The following is a 22214-nucleotide window of genomic DNA, read 5'->3' on the forward strand; positions in this document are numbered from 1 at the left end:
CTGTAGGCAGCCCACAAGGTTTTGGGATTTGGCCGCTGAATCTAACATATGATCTAACGTTAGCCTATCGAATGGGCGCAGTGAGCTACTTATGAAAACACTTAAACAAGAGAATTTATTACATTAAGCGTTCAGGACTAACGTGGAAGCTGATCGGCTGTGAACAGTTAAGTTTTTAATCTCTAGATTGTAACGAGTCATTGACTCGTAGCCATCATTTGTGTAGCCAAACATTTATTCAGGCGTGGACAGTATCCAATCACTGGTCAATAAAGAGTGTTTGCATCTCCAACTCAGCCAGCAGTAAACAATGTCAGTGCACAATAATTATGGCCAGTTAGGCCTTCCTCTGATGTTTCTGGACCTTCAGTGTCTTATTTTGTTGAATGGTTTTCAGATATATTTTTGTGTCAGTTCCCTGTTAAAGCATGGACCAGCCCTGACCAGAACTCACCATTTTATTCTCCAGCTCTCAGCTGTAGTTTCAGAATAAAACACTGTGAATGAGAATACAACACTGGGCAGCTGTTGTTCCTAACAAAGACATACCATCAGGCTGATAACCACCCCACCCTTCAATGCATGGTTAAGGCCTACCAGTACAGGAATGAACTACAATTGACTAAACAAACAATCAAAAATCTGTAGATTGTGTAGTTGTTTTCATACTAACATAAATGTAGATATCTTAATGTTTCTGGTGCCAGTGCAGAATTATTTGTTTAAAACCAACTCAGAAAAAGATGCACACAATGCACTTTTTTTAACAGAAAAGAGTATTCATACTCTTCTCTGATTAGAATGTGTAGGCCTTGATGTTTTACTTATTTTCGAAAAAGTTGGTGGTAGTTTTATTTTATTTTAAGTCATGTATGTAAAGTGTTCTCCCAGTTGTACAAATAAATGTAGGCCTAAGTATAGGTCTACACAGTATAGCTTTCTCACCATAGAAAAGACAGCAATGCTCATGACTAATCACATTTACATTTAAACATTCATCATTCATCATTTATATTTTAACAATAATACTGTATATGGAGTCTTATATGATCTTTTCCATGTTTATTTAAATTCCTACTTCTTAGCGTGGCCAATATTACCGTAATATTGCATTGTCTTTACCACTAGCAAAGGGCAATACTGTATGAAATGTATTGTTATCTGACATAACTTTTTCTGCACATGCACTTTATGCTTTAATTTGGTATGGTGTCTGTGATGCAGCATTCAAGCTGTCAGGGACCAGAAGCATGTGTCAGCATGTGGTCTGCTGGGAAAAAGGACCCAGTGGGCAGGAAGAACCGTCCAGTTCAGTAGCTCTTTATTTCTTTTCTTTTGGAAAGCTTTTGGACAAGATGTTGGTTATGCTAATGATGACTTTGCTTGTCCTTGATAAGTAATTAGCATCTCATTCCTATCCAAGCAAAGTTTTCTTCCTTGCTCTAAGTGTTCAGGCTCAGAATGACAAGGCTTAGTACACGGGAAGATTGGTCTGCTTCTATAGATGAGTCCTGCTCTACATCTCATCTGTTCAACAGATGTCTCTGACCAGAGTAATTTCAAATCAGGGATTGCATTTTTGTTATGTATGTTTCATCCTATTTCTTGTTCTCATCAAATGGCTGCAAACAGGAAAGTAATGGAAAATAGTCTGTTCATGAGATCTTTACAGTATTTATATCACCAAAGCAAAATTTTCAATATAATTTCTAAATAATATCTCTGTTTCAGCGATATTCAATATTGGTAGTGATATTATCCTTGTAGCTGAGACTCTTCAGGATCATTTATTTGTCTAGATCGAGTGCAGTCATGATAGGCCATTCCATCATTATGTCCATCTCTGCTTTGCAATAATGCAGTATTATGCCATCATATTAATAGCCCAATACGTTAATATCTGAGCTTTCTCTGTTGCATAGGTCTTAAAGGTTTAGCAGCAGACTGCTTGAGCTGAGGTTTGCTCTATTGCCATTTGCCATGCCACTGAGTCTTTAATTGACTTAACTGTAGTTTGAAACCTAGACTCTCACTCATGTTCTTTCCCCTTTCATTTTACTTTCAAAGTATGTTTGTTGGTCCATTTTTAATCCTGTAAAACAAAGGTTGTCTTGGATTTTTAATAGTTTTTGTCCATGTGTAGATAATTAATCTGTAGTAGTAATTTTGGATCTGATCAAGCAGGTTAGGACACCCTGCCAAGGACCCTGTGCATGTTAGTTCAGCTTTGTATTAGAAAGATGTGTGCAAAGTGTCACCAAGGTTTTTTTTTCTTCTTTTTTTTTTCAAACCAGGAATTAGGGGTGGGCGAGATGACCATTATGTTATATCACTATATGAGTAATTTTATTTCACAATAATTATCATAATATAGTAATTTTTTCTTTAAATAATATCAAAAGTTTGATACCATAGACATTTCAGAATTTTTGTCACCTTGTCAATATCACAAAAAACTAATACTAGCCAAACTAAATAAAAAAAAAAAAAACCCACAAGCTTACTGAAGACATGTAAACAATCAGTGATAAAATAAGAACAAATAAACGAATTACAAGCAATAGGACAAAAAATACCTAAAATAGACCTACATGAAAAAATTCAAGCATTAAGAAATGATACATCAATTGTAAATGTATAATAAAAAAATAAAAACACTGCGTTGTCATCACTGTGTAAATTAAATATACATTTGTTCTTATTAAAGTTACAAAAAGTGATTTAGTCAAGAGCAGGTAGTGATTTTCTCTCTTGTTTGATTTGTATGAATAGCTGCGTTTACATGGACACTTATAATCGGATTGACGGCTCAATCGGACTAAAAAACCTTCATGTAAACACCTTAACTGATCCGATTGAGCTCGATCCGAATGAAATTTCGATCGGATTGAAAGGGGTGGTTTATCCCTTTTGTAATCCGATCGAGAGAACATGTAAACACTTGATCGGATTGAAAACCGAAACTGAAAGGACTGCGCATGTGCAATGACGTTAACTAGCGTAATGACTTATGACGCGCGGAACGAGCTGTTCTTCCTGTTTAATAAAGTGTCATATAAATAAGTTTCCCGTCATACTAAAATTCTCATTTCACTCGCGTGTCTGTGAAGTGAAGCAGGACAACGTCCCACCAGTCCTTGTTTTGGATTCTCATCCACAGACGACTGGTTTTGGCCGCAGGGAGGGGCATTTTTACTGCGTGATCAATAAGCAGCACGGCAAAACGGTTAATATGCTCTAAATTATGACCAGAGACGAATTAATATTACGTAAAGAACCAATAGAGGAGAATATTTATGCACGAAAAGCGGGAAACTCTGTATATTCGTGCAGTGTGTGCATGTCAAAACATCAGATCCGATTTGAAACTTGTGACATATAAACGCACACATCAACCCGATTACTTTATTTATCATTCATATAAACACCTTGTTCGGATTCATCAATCGGATTGATTTCATTCCGATTGTGTCCATGTAAACGTAGCTAATGACATGAATGACAATGGCAGGAATATTAGGCTGCTGTCACTTTAAGAGCTGACCAGATCAATATACTGTTACACATGTTTTCTTTTCTCAACTGTTTACATTCACTTAAGGCATAAATTACTGTAGGATACTTCCAAAGACAGGCATTTTGACTCATACAAGTGTGTGTATTTAACCGTTCAAAGCCAATAAAGTGGCAAAAATAATAAGGTGCTCACTGAGCAGCGGCTTCACGTGCGTGCATCTCTCAGACAGCGCGCATATAGCGAAATGAGTTCTGTTTCGCTGCCTATTGCACTTCAACGGTTTAAAATCACTTGTTTTAAACCACTGTGCTTAAAAACGTATGCAGACGATAAGCTTTCGTGGCCATGGGCGCAGCACAGAAAAAAAACTGTGAAAGAGACGATAGTCTAAAATCTCTACTGGTTGACACATTTCTATCAGTTAATCGTGTCTACCGGTATGTCGCCCACCACTCACCTAGACCCCATTTGCAGCTCACAGGTAGACCAAGCTTGCATAGAGTCATAATATACAGATTCTGATTGGCACTTATACAAGGACAATTATTTGATGTTTAATACAGCCATGTGGAGCATGTTTTTGAACCAGTGAGATTTCCCTGTTGGCAGGACTACCCAGTGCAACTACAAAATTGAAACTGAAACCAAGTGACTTACAAAATCCTGTTGGTCACTCACAGTTTTGGCTGGTTAAGACTGTGGCTGGTTGATTTAACACTGAAGAGCTAACTTGCATTAATGCTTGTTGTGAATGTGATCAAGCACAATGCAAGGACTCTTTTCCCCTGTTTCTCACATTTAAGGTCAGAAAACATCCTCAATTTTTCAGGGTCATTTGTATGGGGTCAGATTGTTTTCAGTAGTTTTGCATCATAATACAGCCCAGTTCTGTGGATGTTGTTTATTTATTGATTTATTTGTTTATTTTTGGAACAATCCTATTCTCTATAGTGTGAACCAGTGGCCCAGTTTGGCAATAGGTAGTATTTAACTGCTACTTAACACTACTAATTGCTTACTACAAAATCAAAATAATGACAGGAAGATTTTAATCGATGTAGTAAGGCATTTAAACAGTCAGGGAAGGGGCGTGTCCTTTTAAGGCGTGGTTCCTGTAGTGCTGCAGTGTTCTGCTGCAGTCCCTCCTTCTTTGCTCCAACGCACACGTACATGTACAGCATTTTGTTCATTTGCACATGAAGTTTAAACAAACATACAATGAGCAGATTCTTATTGATTTTTGTAATTGAGCCTTGTTTTGGGCTCGAGCAGTGAAGGTTACTGAAAACTGAATAAAATATGAGCCTGTTTTACTGAAAAAGGTTCACAAATTTAGGACCATAATATGTGACATTTTAACATGACATAACGTTTTTTTCCCAAGAATGAAAGAATAAACAACAAGAATTAAACTTATTATCAGGAAAATATATATTTTTTGTGTGTGGAATAAGTACCATCTGTTTTTGTTATTGTACTGTCAGTGATCCATTCAGCTCTCTTCAGTGTGTTTGTTTGTGTGCATGTGTGGATGAGAAAGAGAGAGACATTGCTGGAAATGCTGGGATAACTGCCCATTTAACTCTCCACGTCCCACCTGACTGTGCATTACCACATACTGCACTGCTAAGGTGCTTAAAAAAATTCCTGCTGTGAGCCGGAGCTGAACTGGAGGCATTTGTAATCAACTAGTTCTTGGCTTCTACAATTTGCAAAAAACAGGATTGCTCTTTCTAGAAAAGTCATGTTGTGAAATGGCAAATAGGATGCACTCGAAAACCAAGACAGCTTGAGTCTAGTATCTAAATTATTTGTAAAGAACACCATTGTCACTCAGTCACTCTTTCTAGTGTTCTCACCCCACACTTCATGAACAGAAGGATGTAGCATAGATCACAAATGGGTATTAATAGTATCCTACCCTACCCTCACAAGAGACAGAATGAGCCCAGGGCCTGATATGAATCACAGCTAGTATTATTTTACTATGGAGGTAAACTAAATGCATCTGTAAAGGACTGCAGGATGTGATTTAAGGATCATTTGAATTAATTTGGTTTGAGTCAGAGTAAAACTGGTCCCATTTGGAGTCTGTAATGTGAAAAAATCTCTGGAATAAATGCTACAGATGCTTAAACAATGAGATCAGATCCATGGCCCCTGAGATTTTTCTGGATGGCAGCTCATCAGGACACAGCATGAATCCTGAATACATGATCGCAAAAAGAAGGTTGCAATGTCCCATCTGTCTTTTGTCTTACAACATCTTTCCTTTGTTTCTCTCATTCTGTCTCTTTCTCACCCCTGACTCAGCTGTGGGGGTGGGGCTAACCCTATAGATTGCCCAATAAGACAATGGGCAATCCCTGTACTGTGGCTTTGTTATAGATGACCATTTCAGCACATTGATCAATAAACATGTTTCCCCGTTACAATTTCAGATTTAAATAAATGTAAGCTCTAAAATGGACAAAACTGATCTGTTTTATAAAATGCATTCATTTTCAGATGTTTCAACAAATTTAGTCCATATTGCCTTTTATTCTTATGGAAGGCATTTTCTGCCAAATTTAAATAAATAAATTAAATGATTAAAATGAAAATTAAAACCAGATTAACGATTTCATTACAGAAAACTGTATGCAAAAAATTTGACAAAATTAAGAATGAAATTAAATGATTTCATTTTCACAGTGACAGTGCATTATCCCTGTCAAATTGAAAAATAAAATGCAATTGGTGATTTCACATTTCATTTTCACTACAGTCTCGAGGCAAGACTGCCAATATTAAAATGAAAAGCCAAACGTGAAAAAGAAACTACAAATACAGTTTTTACAATGCTCTGTATTAACGCTCACGCAATAATAGTGACACAATTCAAATACAAATGTAAATTTTCGTTTTCATTTTAATTCCTCTTTTATTTCAGTTTTCATTTTCGTTTTCATTTTCAAAGACAACCTGCATGCAAATTCTATGTTAATGAGTGGGTGTGGCTTATTCTAGTAACGGCGCTGAGACACGCCTTCTGTAAAGCTAAGTCATCGACGTCCCGTGTGCATGAGTTGAATGTGTGAAACGAAATTATTTAAATGTGATTATATTGTAATCGAGACGACAAGATATGGCGAAATCTGTTAGGGAGCTTTTGCGGGAAGCTGCCGCAGCATTAGAACGTGGAAACAACCGGCCTGACCATGTTAGTTATGATGTTAGACTCAGACTACTAGACCATAATCGATGAGGTTCATTCATGTATTAGGCTGTTTTGGAAATTCAACTATTTGGGTGTACAGAAGTCTTAGTAACACAATTTCTACAACAATTATAGCCAGACAAATAATACCCACTGGCTTTAACCGAGAACCTCGGCCAATGTTTCATATTCGCGTCGTGCCTAACAACGCCCTTCAGCCGTGATTTATTCAGATACAGCACTAGCCTAGAGTACCTTATTGCTTTTATAAAACGGTTTCCACGCAATACAAATATTAATCCCGAAACATATGTATCTATGCAACTTTCATGAAGTAAAATGAATCACTAAAAGCCAATTCCTTCCGCTGGAGAAAAAAAAAAGTCCCTGACCATAAAGCAACAGAAGAAGTTACATTATTTCTCCATTAGATGGAGACAAAGACTGTCTTAATGAGTGAGTCAGTCAGTCAGTAGAGAAGACTTTTGAAATGACTCAAACTTGTGATCACGGAGAAATATATTTTCAGTATATATTTTGGAATATATGCAAATATTTGAAATTGGCCCAATAAATATATTTCACACTTAACATCATATATTTTTGTTATATTTCAGAATATATTTCAATGTATTTGGAATATATGCCACAAATATTTTGACACTTTTGGGGACCCATACAGAAAAAAATACATTGAAATATATTCTGAAATATAACAAAAATATATGATGTTAAGTGTGAAATGTTGCCTTTGGCTTGCTCAGTTGGGGATATTTTGGGGATATTTAATTTAATTTTATCAATCAATAAATTCCACTAGAAACAAACCTTGTTGTATTATTTTAATTTAATACTGTGAAGCTGCTTTGATACAATCTGTATTGTGAAAAGCGCTATACAAATATACTTGACTTGACTTGAAATATATTTATTGGGCCAATTTCAAATATTTGCATATATTCCAAAATATATACTGAAAATATATTTCAAATATATTTCTTTTGTGTATGGGTAGGCACGGACAACCCCTTAACTGTTAAAAGTACAAGATATCACACCGGACATTCAAACGGATTTTTTATTATGAATATAGGACTGACCTGAAGGAAAATGCTATATATAGCCTACTGTAAATGCAGGTAGGCTACACTCGCTTTCTCGATCTCATCCAGAAGTTGTTACTGGAAATGAAAATCAGCATTGTGATTCTTTTTGTACACAAACTTAAAATAACCAAAAGACACGTAACAGTGAAAAAGCGGACAGATACAGGCTTGTGCTGTATCTGAATAAGTCACGGCTGAAGGGCGTTGTTAGGCACGACGCGAATATGAAACATTGGCCGAGGTTCTCGGTTAAAGCTAGCGGGAATTAATGTCTGGCTATAATTGTTGTAGAAATTGTGTTACTAAGACTTTTGTACACCCAAATAGTTGAATTTCCAAAACAGCCTAATACATGAATGAACCTCATCGATTATGGTCTAGTCTGATAACTAACATGGTCAGGCCGGTTGTTTCCACGTTCTAATGCTGCGGCAGCTTCCCGCAAAAGCTCCCTAACAGATTTCGCCATATCTCGTCGTCTCGATTACAATATAATCACATTTAAATAATTTCGTTTCACACATTCAACTCATGCACACGGGACGTCGATGACTTAGCTTTACAGAAGGCGTGTCTCTAGCGCCGTTACTTGGATAAGCCACACCCACTCATTAACATATAATTTGCATGCAGGTTGTCTTTGAAAATGAAAACGAAAACTGTGAAATAAAAGAGGAATTAAATTGAAAACGAAAATTTACATTTGAATTTGAATTGTCACTATTATTGCGTGAGCGTTAATAAAGAGCATTGTAAAAACTGTATTTGTAGTTTCTTTTTCACGTTTGGCTTTTCATTTTAATATTGGCAGTCTTGCCTCGAGACTGTAGTGAAAATGAAATGTGAAATCACCAATAGCATTTTATTTTTCAATTTGACTGGGATAATGCACTGTCACTGTGAAAATGAAATCATTTAATTTCATTCTCAATTTTGTCACATATTTTGCGTACTGTTTTCTGTAAGGAAATCGTTAATCTGGTTTTAATTTGAATTTTAATCATTTAATTTATTTATTTAAATTTGGCAGAAAATGCCTTCCATATATTCTTGTTGTTGTTTTTCTATTGCATTAGATGTAGTCTCAAAGGTTTAATTTTAAGCTACCTTTTGGTTTTTGTCAACTAGCCTATATATTCTCCTGACCTATTCAGAATACTTTTCATATGTTCAATATTCTTGATTTTTGTTTTGTTTCACTTCATCTCTCTTTCTCTTTGGTTCTTAATGTATTTTGTCTGTTCTTTACAAAAAAACTGATATACTACATTCATTCTTTTGTTGTTGTTGCTTAATCTGTTTATTAAACTTTTACAATAACAGGATACAGGTACAAGAAAACAGGGAAAAATATTATTCCCACTCCACCCCTAACCCCAAACACAAAGAGGGAAAAACAATGCATAACTATAGAGTGCATGTTAAGCATTTGTAAAAAAAAAAAAAAAAAAACTTTTTTTGATATATATATCTAGAGATATAGACAGGTGTTTAGACACATGCACACAAAATCATACACGTCTCAACAGATTCGAGCCACCATCATGATAACATCTTATTGTTTAAATTGACAGGACGTAGAAGTAGTACTAGAAAATTCAGGAAAAAAAGATAATGAATGGTTCCCCGGTCTGAAAATATACTAATGTTGCCTTTAATTGTATACCTGATTTTTTTTTTCCAAATGAATGAAGTTCATTCAATTGCAATTGCCAGTCGTCAAAAGATTGAGGGAAGGAAATTTTGTTTCCATAACAGGAGAATGTGGTGTCTAGCCAGTAATGTTAGGAAAGCAAAAGTGTTTGCAGTATATCCGGATAGGCCATTGATATTTGGGGAGAGTCCAAAAAGTGCAACCAGAGGACAAGACACAATCTGTTTCTTTGACACTGAGTAGAAGTAATTAAAAATTGATAGTCAGAAAGAAGTTATTGATGGGCATAACAAAAAACATGTATTAAATCAGCCGGGGCCTTATGGCAATGATCACGAAGGGGATCAATACCCTGTTTACCCAGATCATTTTTTTGCTAGCATCACTTTTGTCCAATAAACACGGTGAATACATTTTAATTATGAGGAGTATGGACACGGAGCAGGAGCTGGTTCCAAGCCTCTTCTTCAAATGTAAGGTCTTTACCACTGCTGTTTAATAAAGGAGAGAGAGGAGGTGGTGATGGAAGAGATTAGTCTGTATAAAGTGGACAATTCTAGCCTTTTGTCTAGGGCTACTTCAAGAATGAGACATATCTGGGATTTTGGTGGGTGATTCGGGAAAGTCAGGGAATAAATTTTTTAGCAAATGGTACTACATTCTAATTTTGTCTCATGGGGAGGGGTTGATATGGGAAACCTCTGAAAAAGACCACCATCTTTCAGAATTAAGTACAATTTGAACCTGTATAAACCCCCCCATATAAAATCAAATAGGCCTAAATCTGATTATAATTTTTTTTAGAAAACAACAACAACAAAGTCCTTAAAGAAATAGAGTGCTGCAGGTGGACTACAGAGGACATTAAACGTCATCACACCGAACTGGTAAACTCATCTGCACACAAGTCAGCTTTCAACTTGTTGTGTTTATAATCGCGCTCTTGCAAAATATTATAACTCGTTATTTATCAAAAAAAAAAAAAAGACAGAGTTGTTGGAAGCTTAGTGACTTTGAAGCCATGTAACCGTAGTGTAGTTTGTTTATAGCCAGTGTTTGGCTTTTTACTTCTGCCAATTGTATTTAGGTTTCATGTCTTCATTTTTGAAGATTATCATGTTGAACAAAATGTGCAAGAATCATAAACTTTTGTTAGTTATATAAATTATTTTCTGCAATAATCCAAAAGCCAATGGAAAAATACATATTTTTTTTCTACCATATGAAAATTTAGATATTGGAATTGTATGATCTGCTTTTTTGAGTTGAATTTGGTTAAATTTGGCCTTTATTAGAGTGGGTCAGTAACAGGATCTCAAGGATGCCCCAATTAACAGATAGAGCTGTCCTGGATCCAGATTTAGTGTTTAACCCAGGAATTACAGATTTTCTCATGTTCTTGTATTACACATACACTTGGTCAAATTGTTATTTGTTGCATTGTTTCTACCATAGTTTTATGATTTTGACAACCAAATTATATGAAATATTTCCAGATCAGCAGATATCGTAAAGAACAATTTAAACTGATATTCAGACCTAATAGTATATGACACTATTCAGTGTCATGAATAGACGTTAGATTAAAATTATTTCAGTAAATCCGAATCTGATCTTCCAAAACTAGACTTGACTTTTTAAATGCACAAAGCATGTTTATGAGCATTTAGCAGATGTACATCAGGTCAGATATATCTAAACTCTTCTTGATACATAGACCCTGTCCAAAATGGAAACCTAAGCCCTCGCAATCTTCCTCTGAGTCCACACTTTCGTGACATGACGCTGCTTTGACTGTCTGGTAGAAGTCTGCTGCGTAGCTTGCGAGCACTTGCGAGCCCGGTTAAAGTGTGCATTGCCTATTGGCTGCAAAGGGGGCGCTCGCGAGCACCCTTCTGAAACCTAAAATGACAAATGGCACATCCCACGGTCTTGTGAATTTGAGCATGCAAGTCCATTGAAGACTAAACATTTACTGTTTAGTGTTATTCTTTTGTATTATTTTTTCTTTATTATTTTTCATAATAATTTCATAATTTATTTTATGAGGCAGAGTATGTTGTACATGTGTGCTGAGCAGAGAGCTGGGAGAGTTATATATTTTGCTTAGAGGTATGTGTGCAATGTAACACGTTCACTGAGCGGAGATGTTCCACTGATGATGATGCTTTAAATTCGTACAGTTGGCATTTTCCTTACAAGGAAAGGAATGTTTCAACTGATGCAAATGTACCACTAATGTATACACAGAGGGAAAGTGGATTGTACCATGTGCAAGCATGAGGTATACGTTCCATTTTTAAACAGAAGCAACATGTTTTTCTACCTTACAAGGAAGTTGTAAGTCCCAGAGTGGTGTATCTTACTGTACCACCTCAGAGAAACATAGAGGCATGACGGGGTGAGAGGATAGAGAAATGGGGAACAGAGAAGTCTGGAATGAAGACCACCTCTCACGTAGCCTTATTCTTAAATGCCTGTTTCTCTCTGTCTGATACATGTATAAAAATAATAAATAATAAATCTCTTGGCAAAAATATCTGGTGTAGCTTCCGTGATTCAACAATAATGGGGAAAAGCATGATTTTCAAATCTACACCATAAGACTGCAAGTGCACATGAAGTGTGCCATTTAGGACAGGGCCACAGAGGTCATGGAACAGCAGTCAGCATTCTTTTTGCAGAGTCATGCTGTGAAGAAAAATGTTAAATTATTTTCTGTTTTGATTAGGAGGAGAGTGAGGAGTCAAATGGAAATAAAGTTAAAGCTGTTGGACTTCTTTGAGATATTGCTATTATCAACTGCTCACACATTTCTCTCTCTCTCTCTCTCTCTCTCTCTCTCTCTCTCTCTCTCTCTCTCTCTCTCTCTCTCTCTCTCTCTCTCTCTCTCTCTCTCTCTCTCTCTCTCTCTCTCTCTCTCTCTCTCTCTCTCTCTCTCTCTCTCTCTCTCTCAAATTCCTATTCTCTTGATTCTGTAGCTCAAACTTGAAGATCGGTCTATTGTGCCTAGAGACTTCGTCCGGCGAATGAATTCAAATGTAAGTTGTATTTTTATCACTTGTATTTAAAGACAAAACAATGTACAGAATAATAGAGAAAGTGTCTCAGAGGCTTGGACTTTACTAGAATGCCTAGAACTACTAAAACGTCCTGTTATGTAGAAAGGATTGTAGTATAGACATCTTCAAATGTTTTTTTTATGATGACAGTATCAGTACTTGAAGTTGTGGTTATTAATTTGTTCTTTGAATCCTGCAGGATAAACAGTGTGGCATTGTGACTAACATAAACACCAAATGTGCAGTGAAACTTGTAGGAACCAACTGTGTTCTATATCCTGTAAATAGCAAAGACCTGCAGCACGTCTGGGTGAGTTAAAAAACTAACAAAGTTATATAGTAGTCTATATGGGTTTTCAGTTTTAAGAGATTATTAATGAAAATTATAATAAAGGCAAAAACTAACAATGAAGAAATATTTCTGTTAATAAAAATAAAAGTGGGAGTTTAAATGTGCACTACATTATTAACTATATAGAAATTTATTTTAGTTTCATTTTCATTTTGAATGGTCTTTTAATTCACATATAAATGCATACAAAGAGCACATTACAGTACAAATGGTAAACAGGGAAGCTTGTGCGTGCTTCACGCCCTCGAACAAACCTCCTTAGTTCTCTTGCAGCATGCATGTTTGTGCTTCCATGCTTACCAATCAAATCATGCTTACCTTACAAATTAGCTCTATGTCTAATTTCTATGCATATGTGTCAGTATGTTTTTAAATGTCAATTAAAGCCTAAATAAATTTTTTTGATCTTGGTAACGAGAGGTTGCACAATGTCCTAAATGTAGGGAATGCTATTATGCTAATAATTGTGTTAGCTAAGGAGAAAAAAAAATATTCCTGTGGAGGGAACATTGTCATATGGGATTAAAAATGAAAACTCTACTGACACTCAATAACTAATATTAATAGTAATTTCCATAAAGCATCTTAAAATGGATGACTAATAGATAGTTAACTAACTATGTATCTGTGTTTTGTACCTGTCTACAGTCATTTATGTATGGTGACTACATTGTATATGATTTCTGGCTTGGAAAGGTGTATGATCTCAGCATCCAAATCGTTGTGAAGCTTTCCAACGGTGCACGGTAACGTAATCACAATATCTTATTGCTTCACGTCAGTGTGGGTCATGCAGTATGATGCTGAACATGTTAAACCTTCAATCTTGTTCAAGTGCAACTCCATAGTAGAGAAGAAAGAATGCTACATAAACTGACTTTTTAGGATTCGTACTGAAGTGTTGTGTTTAATACAATTTATTTTTTCACTGTAGATGTTCTATGAGTGAGGAAGATGGTGCAAAACTCTATGATATTTACCCTCACGTCAGTGATGTGGTAGGTGCCAAGAATGTTTGTGTTCTTGTCTGCATTATCAATTATGTGGTCTTTTTTTGTTGTCATATAATATTCATTAGGGCTGGGTGATATAACGGTATTCATAGTGTGTCAGACTCAGTAGAAATATGCTGGTCAAGTCATTTTTATCTGCCCCAGTGTTATACTGTGCTATAAAAAACCTTTTCCCCCAGTTTCACAGACAAGGCTTAAGCCTAGTCCCAGACTAAAATGCATGTTGGAGCTGTTTTAACTGAAAGCAACTTTCACTGACATTTTAATATATGTCAGTGCAAGTTGCTTTCAGTTAAAACAGCTCCAACATGTCATGTCAGTACCATTGTTTTGTTTCAACTGCACACCAGTAATGTTTTTCTAACGCATGTTTATAAAAGTTACATAAATGTCCTAATTAACTAAGGTCTAATACTGGCTTAATCAGATCGTTTTATCTGTACCAAGAGTCACCACGTGGCTACGCGGATGCGATAAATAGTTCTGTATTATACATTTTTAAGGCCAGACAAATAGTTTGTTGAGGGTTGATTTGTAAAAAAGGACTGCACGGCTGCGCACATATATATTAAAACGCGCATACCTATGGACTGAACACGTGATGCGCATTGCGCAATGTCGGTGTTTGCCCAGAGGTTTGCGCAGAGGTTGCGTAGGTTTGCACCCGAGATAACTGAAAATCGTTTGCACCTTGGAACCTATTTCCGGGAGTGGGTTCTCGAGACACCAGGCACTGTTTTGTGCTGATAGGCGGCCGGAGCACGTTGAGAGTTTTCTGTTAGAACGTTGTCGTGTTAGCGGCCCCTAAGTTAATAACTAATGATCTTCGCAACGGAAGTGAATCAATCAATCAAAACTAGCTTTAGTTGGACAATAACTTTATCCTAGAGCTGCTGTAAAGTCAAAACAATCTCTATTACTGTAATTTCCTATTATCACTGTAATTTCCTATTATCACTGTAAAGCTGCTTTGAAACAATTCATATTGTTAAAAGCGCTATATAAATGAAGGTGACTTGACTTGACTTGACTAATCTAAGCCCTGTCTGTGAAACCTAGGCCATTATGTTTAATTTATGCATTATGCAGCTGTCTCACTCAACTTGTTGAATGTGTCTCAGTGTGAAATGTTGCTCTGCCTTTTACTCCAGGGTTTGTTCTTTGATGATGCCTATGGGTTCTATCCGGGTCAGGTTTTGATTGGGCCCTCAAAGGTTTTTGCTAACGTGCAATGGCTGTATGGTGTGAAGCCTGTTCTCAGTAAGAAAAGCAAGTTCAGAGTTGTTGTGGAAGAGGTAAGAGAAAAGTTTGACTCCAACTGAGACAAGAGTTCTGTTATTGGGAATGTCAAAATAACGAAACCAAATCAGGCTTCTGCTATATGTCTCAACATGTTTGAATAATTTACATTTCTAGTTATATATGTCTCGTACAAGAAATCTTTGTATAATTACAGGTTCAAGTGGTGGAGCTAAAGGTGACATGGATTACAAAAAGTTACTCTCCAAAGGGGTCAGACAGTGTCTTTCCACCGCCTTCAACCATCACACAGGAGAACCTTTGCAGGTACAATCAGCTTTCCACACTGCAGTTTTATCATTTTGATTATTTATAACTAGGGCTGTCGATTGATTTAAAATTTAAAAAAATTATTCACACGCCTATTCACTAAACTGCCAGAAAGATTGTCACAGAGCTAGATGGACAGTAATCCAAAGAGGCAAAGACCAGTGAAATCTCAACAGATGTTTGAGATCCCATGAGCTTTTTTAACAGTCAATATATAACTTTTTTCATTTCCATATTGTAAATAATCTTATCACTGGCCTATAGTCCACAGAAATGGCCTTAGGGGCTGTTTATACCGTATTTTCCGCACTATAAGGCGCACCGGATTATAAGGCGCACCTTCAATGAATGGCCTATTTTAGAACTGTTTTCATATATAGGGCGCACCGGATTATAAGGCGCATAGAATAGAAGATACTGCAGTCAAACGTTTGACTGGGTTTGCGTTATGCAGTGGTCACCAACCTTTTCAAGCCTAAGATCACATCCAAAGTCCAAATGTAAACCAAGATCTACCATTTGCAAAAAAATATGAAAAAACAAGTGGCTGAGCTGTAAAACCTTGTTTATACTTGACGCGTCCGCATGAGCGCAAAGGTAATAAAAAACTAATAACTAATATCCGTCTGCTCGGGCAGATTCGGCTCAAAGTCATGCATCTTCGGATGCGGAGGCGCGCGCGCGGCAAAATGACGTCATTGTGACAGCGCGCGCGCCTCCGCATCCGATGATGCACGACTTTGAGCCGAATCTGCCCAAGCAGACGGATATTAGTACATCTCATCACACCGGCACCCAGTTTGCGCGTCTAAATCAGTTGTATGGTCTGGTGTTCAGTCTAAAACAAAACAGTTGCGTCAAGTATAAATGCCTCGTCTGTTTGGGGAGGTGCGCGCGCAGTCAGCGGAGGCTCGCGCTCCGGTGCCAGGCGAAAGTATAAACAAAATGTTTAAGTCAGCGGTTGTTTTACAGACATTAATATGTGATCTGTGAATATGTAATATGTGATGTGATTAATATAAGGAGCCAGATCCATATATAAGGCGCTCCGGATTATAAGGCGCACTGTCGTTTTTTGAAAAAATGAAAGGCTTTTAAGTGCGCCTTATAGTGCGGAAAATACGGTATATGGAATTATTCTTGTGCCAATAATAATGATCGTAGCTTTTCAAGAAACTAATGAAAATATAAATTGAAACTAAATAAATTATCTCTGAAACTGAAAAAGAATAAATCGCAGGCAAATTTTTTGACTTCGTTTTTAATACACTGCATGTTTTGCTAAGTATTTCTCATATTTCAATCGCTGATCTGAACTTACAAATGCGCTTCCAGAGTTTTCATTTACGCTTCTGAAGTTTTCGTTTACGATCCCTGAGTTTTCGTTCGCCGTTCTGACACATTTCTCTCATGGGGGCGGGGCTAGTAGCAGTGTGTTCTCATTGGTTACTGAGTTTTTGATTGACAGCTTCGTGACCTGGACGTGAAGACGTCAGTGGTGTGTTTATATGTGTGGATGTGAGCATCTGTAATCGCAGCTTTCTATTTCATTTTAGCGATATTAAGTTATGTTTGTTTTTTAATTTTATCTGTATTTACCTGCTGCCTCTACTTAGTTGGTAGAAGCTTTTAGGAGCACAAGAGATCTATTCAGTCTATTCAGGTGTAATTGTAGGCCTACATTAAAGTACTGTATATAATACTTAAAATATTGTAGTGTCCAATGTTTTCGGAGAATATTTGTTTATTCCTGATGATTATTCTGCATGTTAGGCTCTGATTAGGTTGAGCTGTTACAATTTAAAGAGAATACTAGCAAACGTGTGTGATATATTCAGCCGTCAAGAAAGTTTCACTTCAGATAATCAAGGTTGGCAACCATGGCCATCACACTACTCATTGTTAGCATGATATACGTTTACACCATCAAAATTAATGATCACTTAAATAAGAGGAATTTAAACAATATGAAAATTACAGTCGTGGCCTGCTGTCAGATACAGACCTCAAAGGGCATTTCATTACATATGTCACAAAGACTGTTCTTGTTGCCATTTTTTTAATTGATAATTGTATTTAGTTATTTCATTTAATTAACACTATCTTCTAACATTTAAAATTGTAAATATATTTTAACAATCATCAACCGTTTCAATTGTGACTTATACAAGCAGTTAAATGAATGTAATTGAAAATATGAATTCAAATAAATGTACATTCTTTATTGTCACTAAAGCATATACACAAGTATCAGAGTGAAGGTCTTGGATGCAATTATGTTGTGACCGGAAAGACCAGAATCCACAAAACATTAACTGCATAATATACATGTAATGCACAGTATCCTCATGATATACATTACTATACAAAATGCACAATTACAAATACAGAATACATTAAAAAAATTCATATACATTTTAAATGTTGCAATGATTCTTTGAGCAGTTCCTGTTGCAGTACAAGTAACAAAGCAGTGACTGTATACATGCAGTACAAGGATAGTCCACCCAAAACATTAGAATTCTCTCATCATTTACTCACCTTCATGCCATCCCAGATGTATATGACTTTCTTATTGACATAAACATAGACAAAGATTTTTAAGGAAATAATCCATCTCTGTGAGTCCATAATACAAGTGGATTGTAACCCATGTACGTAAGACAGTTGGTCGGAAGTGATTTTTATTTATTTTTAAAAAAAAATTTAAATTTTTAAAAAAAAAAGTTTTTATTACAGTAATTGCAACATTTCCTTACATTAGGATGGTACCTGAAAACTTAGAAAAGACATTCAACAATTGTTTATATTGGCTAAAAAAAAAAAAAAAATATATATATATATAAATAATAATAATAATAAATAATAATAAATAAAAAACACAGCAGATCAGACATTCAACAATTGGTTATATTGGCAAAAAAATATATAATAATAATAATAATAATAATAATAATAAAAAACACAGCAGAACAGGCATTCAACAATTGGTTATATTGGCTGAAGAAAAAAAAAAGAGAGAGAAAAGCGAAACAGATTTTGTTCAGATATTACAGTATCAAATATTATAAAAAATTTTAAAATTAATAATAATTAAAAAAATAATTATATAAAAAAGACATCAATTGTAGCATCAATACAGTTAGTTACAAGGCAATGCCAGCCAACACAGTATCTGTTTGTAATTTAATCAGATATATAGTTCTATATTTATTGCTCTGCCAATAGTTTGGGTACCTGATCCGATCATTTATTTTTATTTTTATATAACTGTATACAAAATAAAAAATAAAAACTTGAGGATGCTACATTTTACTCCAGAAGTACTCTCATTCCCAATGTGTTTATTTTGTTTTATTTATGTGATTTATTTTATTTTTATTCCTACCATTACTTTTTTAATTCCTTATTATTCCTACCATTACTTTTTTAATTCCTTATATGGATGTTATCTCTCTATTTATTCAATAATTCTTAAGATTTCCCTACTTTTCTTAAAATATCGTAATCTCTAAACTAGGTCTGGTCTTAGTGGGAGAATGTAGTCTATCCATTTTCCCCATAGCTTGATAAATTTCTCGGATTGAAGCCGAAGATTCATTGTTAATCTCTCCATCATGTAAATTTCGTTCACAATTGCAACAATTGTTTCAGGTTGCAACCATTTTCTGGTTATAGCTTTTTTGCAAGCTATCAACAGAATTCTTATTAAATATTTATCAGATTTGTCTTCTGATTTAAGACTTTTAAAACCAAAGTATAGAGTTGAAAAACTAAATTGGATGGGTTCCATGAATATATTCTCTAAACTCTTATGAATTTCTTGCCAGAATTTCTGAACTTTAGAGCATTCCCAGAATATATGGCTATGATTGGCTCCATTTGAGCCGCACATTCTCCAGCAAGTTGCATTTTTGCTTCGATATCTTTTTTGCTTAGGGGTGAGGAAAAATCTAGTGACATTTTTCCAACCAAATTCTCTCCAGGATGAGGAGTGTGTTGTCTTCCACTGTGATTTAAGGATACTTTCCCAATCTTCCTCTAGGATTTCCAGATTTCCTTCCATTTCCCATTTATTTTGAATATATTGGGTATTCTCTAATTTTCTATCTTGTAGACTTTTATACAATTTTGTAATTATTTTTGTCATGTCACCCGTTTTATAAATTGAAAAAAACATTGTAATAATACGGTTTTCCTTGTCATTATGTTCCCTTACAATATTATTAATTTTGTGTCTTATTTGTAAATACCTATGAAAATCCTTATTACATAACAAGTGTTCACTTTTGAGTGTCTCAAAATCCAACACTTGCCCTTTATGTAAAAACGTACAGTATGCTGTGAGGCCTCGTTTAGTCCAAGCTTTAAAGCTGTCGTCTATAGTATTTGGAGCAAAAGTTGAGTCATAAGCGGGCCATCTCAAGATTGATACCAAGTCTGTCAAATTTGTTTTTTTTATTGTATCTTGCCAAATCTTTAATAAGTTAGTTGTCCACGGATTGAGTTCCTGTGTGTACATTTTAGTCAAGTGTTCATCTGCCATTATAGCTTGAATTGGAGGTCTTTTAAGGTTTTCATTTTCTATTTCTTTCCATCTGGCTTTAAAATATGGATTACATAGACATAATAAAGGTCGTAACTGGGCTGCACGATAATACTCCTCTAAACATGGCAAGCCAAGGCCACCTTTTTCTTTCTGTAGTTGTAGTGTCTTAAATTGTATTCTTGTTTTTTTCCCTTGCCATATAAATCGTGATATCAATCTATCCCATTCAATAAAGTTTTGTTTACTTATCTCTATCGGAAGTGTTTGGAAAAGATACAAAAATCTTGGGAGTATATTCATCTTAATTGATTCAATTCTACCATATAATTCCTAGATATTCCATCTAGCCAAATCTGATTTAATTGTAGAATATAGTGGTTTGTAATTTACATCAAATAGTCGTGTGATATCTTTGGGTATTTGAACCCCTAAATATTTCAAATACTCCTCTCCCCATTTAAACTTACATTTTCCCTTCAAATAACTAGATGGTTGGCAATTAAAAGTTAAGACCTGGGTTTTTTGCACATTTAATTTATAGCCTGATAAATCTCCAAACATAACTAATGTTTCCATCAAGACTTCTAATGATTCGTTTGGTTGTCCTAAATAAACTAATATATCATCCGCGAAAAGTGATAATTTCTGTTCTTCTCCATTTATGTCTATTCCCTTAATATTTGTATTTTGTTTTATATATTGGCTTAATGGTTCTAAGAATAAAGCAAACAAAAGAGGGGAACATGGACATCCCTGCCTACATGATCTTTCTAAGGTGAACGCTTGTGAAAGATTTCCATTTACTTTAATTCTTGCTGTTGGTTTATTGTATAGTGCCTGGAAGGCTTTAATAATTGTGGTGTGAAAGCCAAACTTCTCTAATACCTTATAGAGATACAGCCATCTAACTGTATCAAACGCCTTTTCTGCATCTAATCCCAGAAACATAGAATTTATCTTGTGATGCTGTATATGCCATAGGATGTGTAATGTACGTCTAATGCTATCTTGTGTCTGTCTTTGACGAATAAACCCTGTTTGGTCTAACTGAATAAGGTTAGGCAATATAGTCTCCAGTCTTTTAGCCAAAATCGATGTGTATATTTTATAATCAATGTTTAAAACCGAAATTGGACGATCATTTTTACACTCTAATTTATCTTTTGCGTCTTTAGGAATAATTGTTATTGTAGCTTCCCTCCAGGAAGGGGGAATCTCCCCCTTTTGGAGAGCCCAATTGCACGCAGTTTGAAGTCTTGGGACTATCTGTTCTCGAAAACATTTGTACCACTCAGATGTGTATCCATCTGTCCCTGGGCTTTTGTTAGCTTTTAGTCTTGTTATTGATTTATTTATTTCCATTTCTGTAATTTCTTTTGTTAAACTAGCATTCTGCTCTTCAGTAACTTCTGGCAGGTTTAGAGAATTAAGGAAATTTTCTATATGCTGTTCATTTTGCATTGTTGGTTGTGAGTATAAAGTTCTATAATAAAGTTCAAAACTCTGCTGTATTCCTTTCAATTTATAATGTATGACCTTGGTTTGAGGGTTTCTTATTTTATAGACTGTTGAATCTGCTTGTTGTTTACGCAGTTTATAAGCTAAGAGTCTCATAGACTTGTTTCCTGATTCATAATAATTCTGTCTCAGGAATATTAGCTTGCGTTGAATTTCCTCTGTTAATATGGCATCTAACTCTTTCTGTAATCTTTGAATTTTCTGTTTTTCACCAGGGTAATTTGTTCTTTTATGAACCTGTTGTGCCTCTTTCAGTTGTGTTTGTATAAGTTCTATTTTCGCTCGTCTTATTTTCTTTAGTGAAGCAGTATGAGCAATAATTTTCCCTCTTAAGACTGCTTTAAAGGCATCCCATATAATTGTTGGTGATACTTCTCCATTGTCATTTTCTTTAAAGTAGATTTCAATCTCAGATTTAAGATTTTCTTTCACATAAGGATTATTTAGTATACTTGAATTCAGCTTCCAAAGGGTTGATCTTATACTGTCATCAATGTTTATTGTCATTACTATAGGTGCATGATCTGATATATCAATTGTTCCAATGTCACATGAGTGGATTCTGTACCTGTCTTTAAGAAAAGTAAAGAAGTAATCAATTCGACTGTACGTTGAATGGGGAGCTGAAAAATGTGTATAATCTCGTCCAGTTGGATAAAAATTTCTCCAAATATC

The 22214-nt window shown here is 35.4% G+C and overlaps 1 protein-coding gene and 1 long non-coding RNA gene across 2 annotated transcripts in view; one reads left to right on the forward strand and one right to left on the reverse strand.

Annotated features, from left to right (window-relative positions):
• The window catches only part of LOC309474494, a 255496-nt gene that overhangs the window by 44009 nt on the left and 189273 nt on the right, over positions 1–22214 (reverse strand). The window lies entirely within an intron of this gene.
• Positions 1–22214, forward strand: part of ube2o (ubiquitin-conjugating enzyme E2O) — a 95069-nt gene that overhangs the window by 870 nt on the left and 71985 nt on the right. The window contains exons 2-7 of the mRNA XM_082136703.1: positions 12458–12517; positions 12738–12848; positions 13539–13636; positions 13825–13888; positions 15055–15198; positions 15360–15469. Coding sequence (XP_081992829.1) covers positions 12458–12517; positions 12738–12848; positions 13539–13636; positions 13825–13888; positions 15055–15198; positions 15360–15469 — 587 coding nt within the window. The remainder of the gene's footprint in view (positions 1–12457; positions 12518–12737; positions 12849–13538; positions 13637–13824; positions 13889–15054; positions 15199–15359; positions 15470–22214) is intronic.

The sequence above is a fragment of the Leuciscus leuciscus genome, assembly GCF_965113295.1.
Source record: "Leuciscus leuciscus genome assembly, chromosome: 14".
NCBI lineage: Eukaryota > Metazoa > Chordata > Actinopteri > Cypriniformes > Leuciscidae > Leuciscus > Leuciscus leuciscus.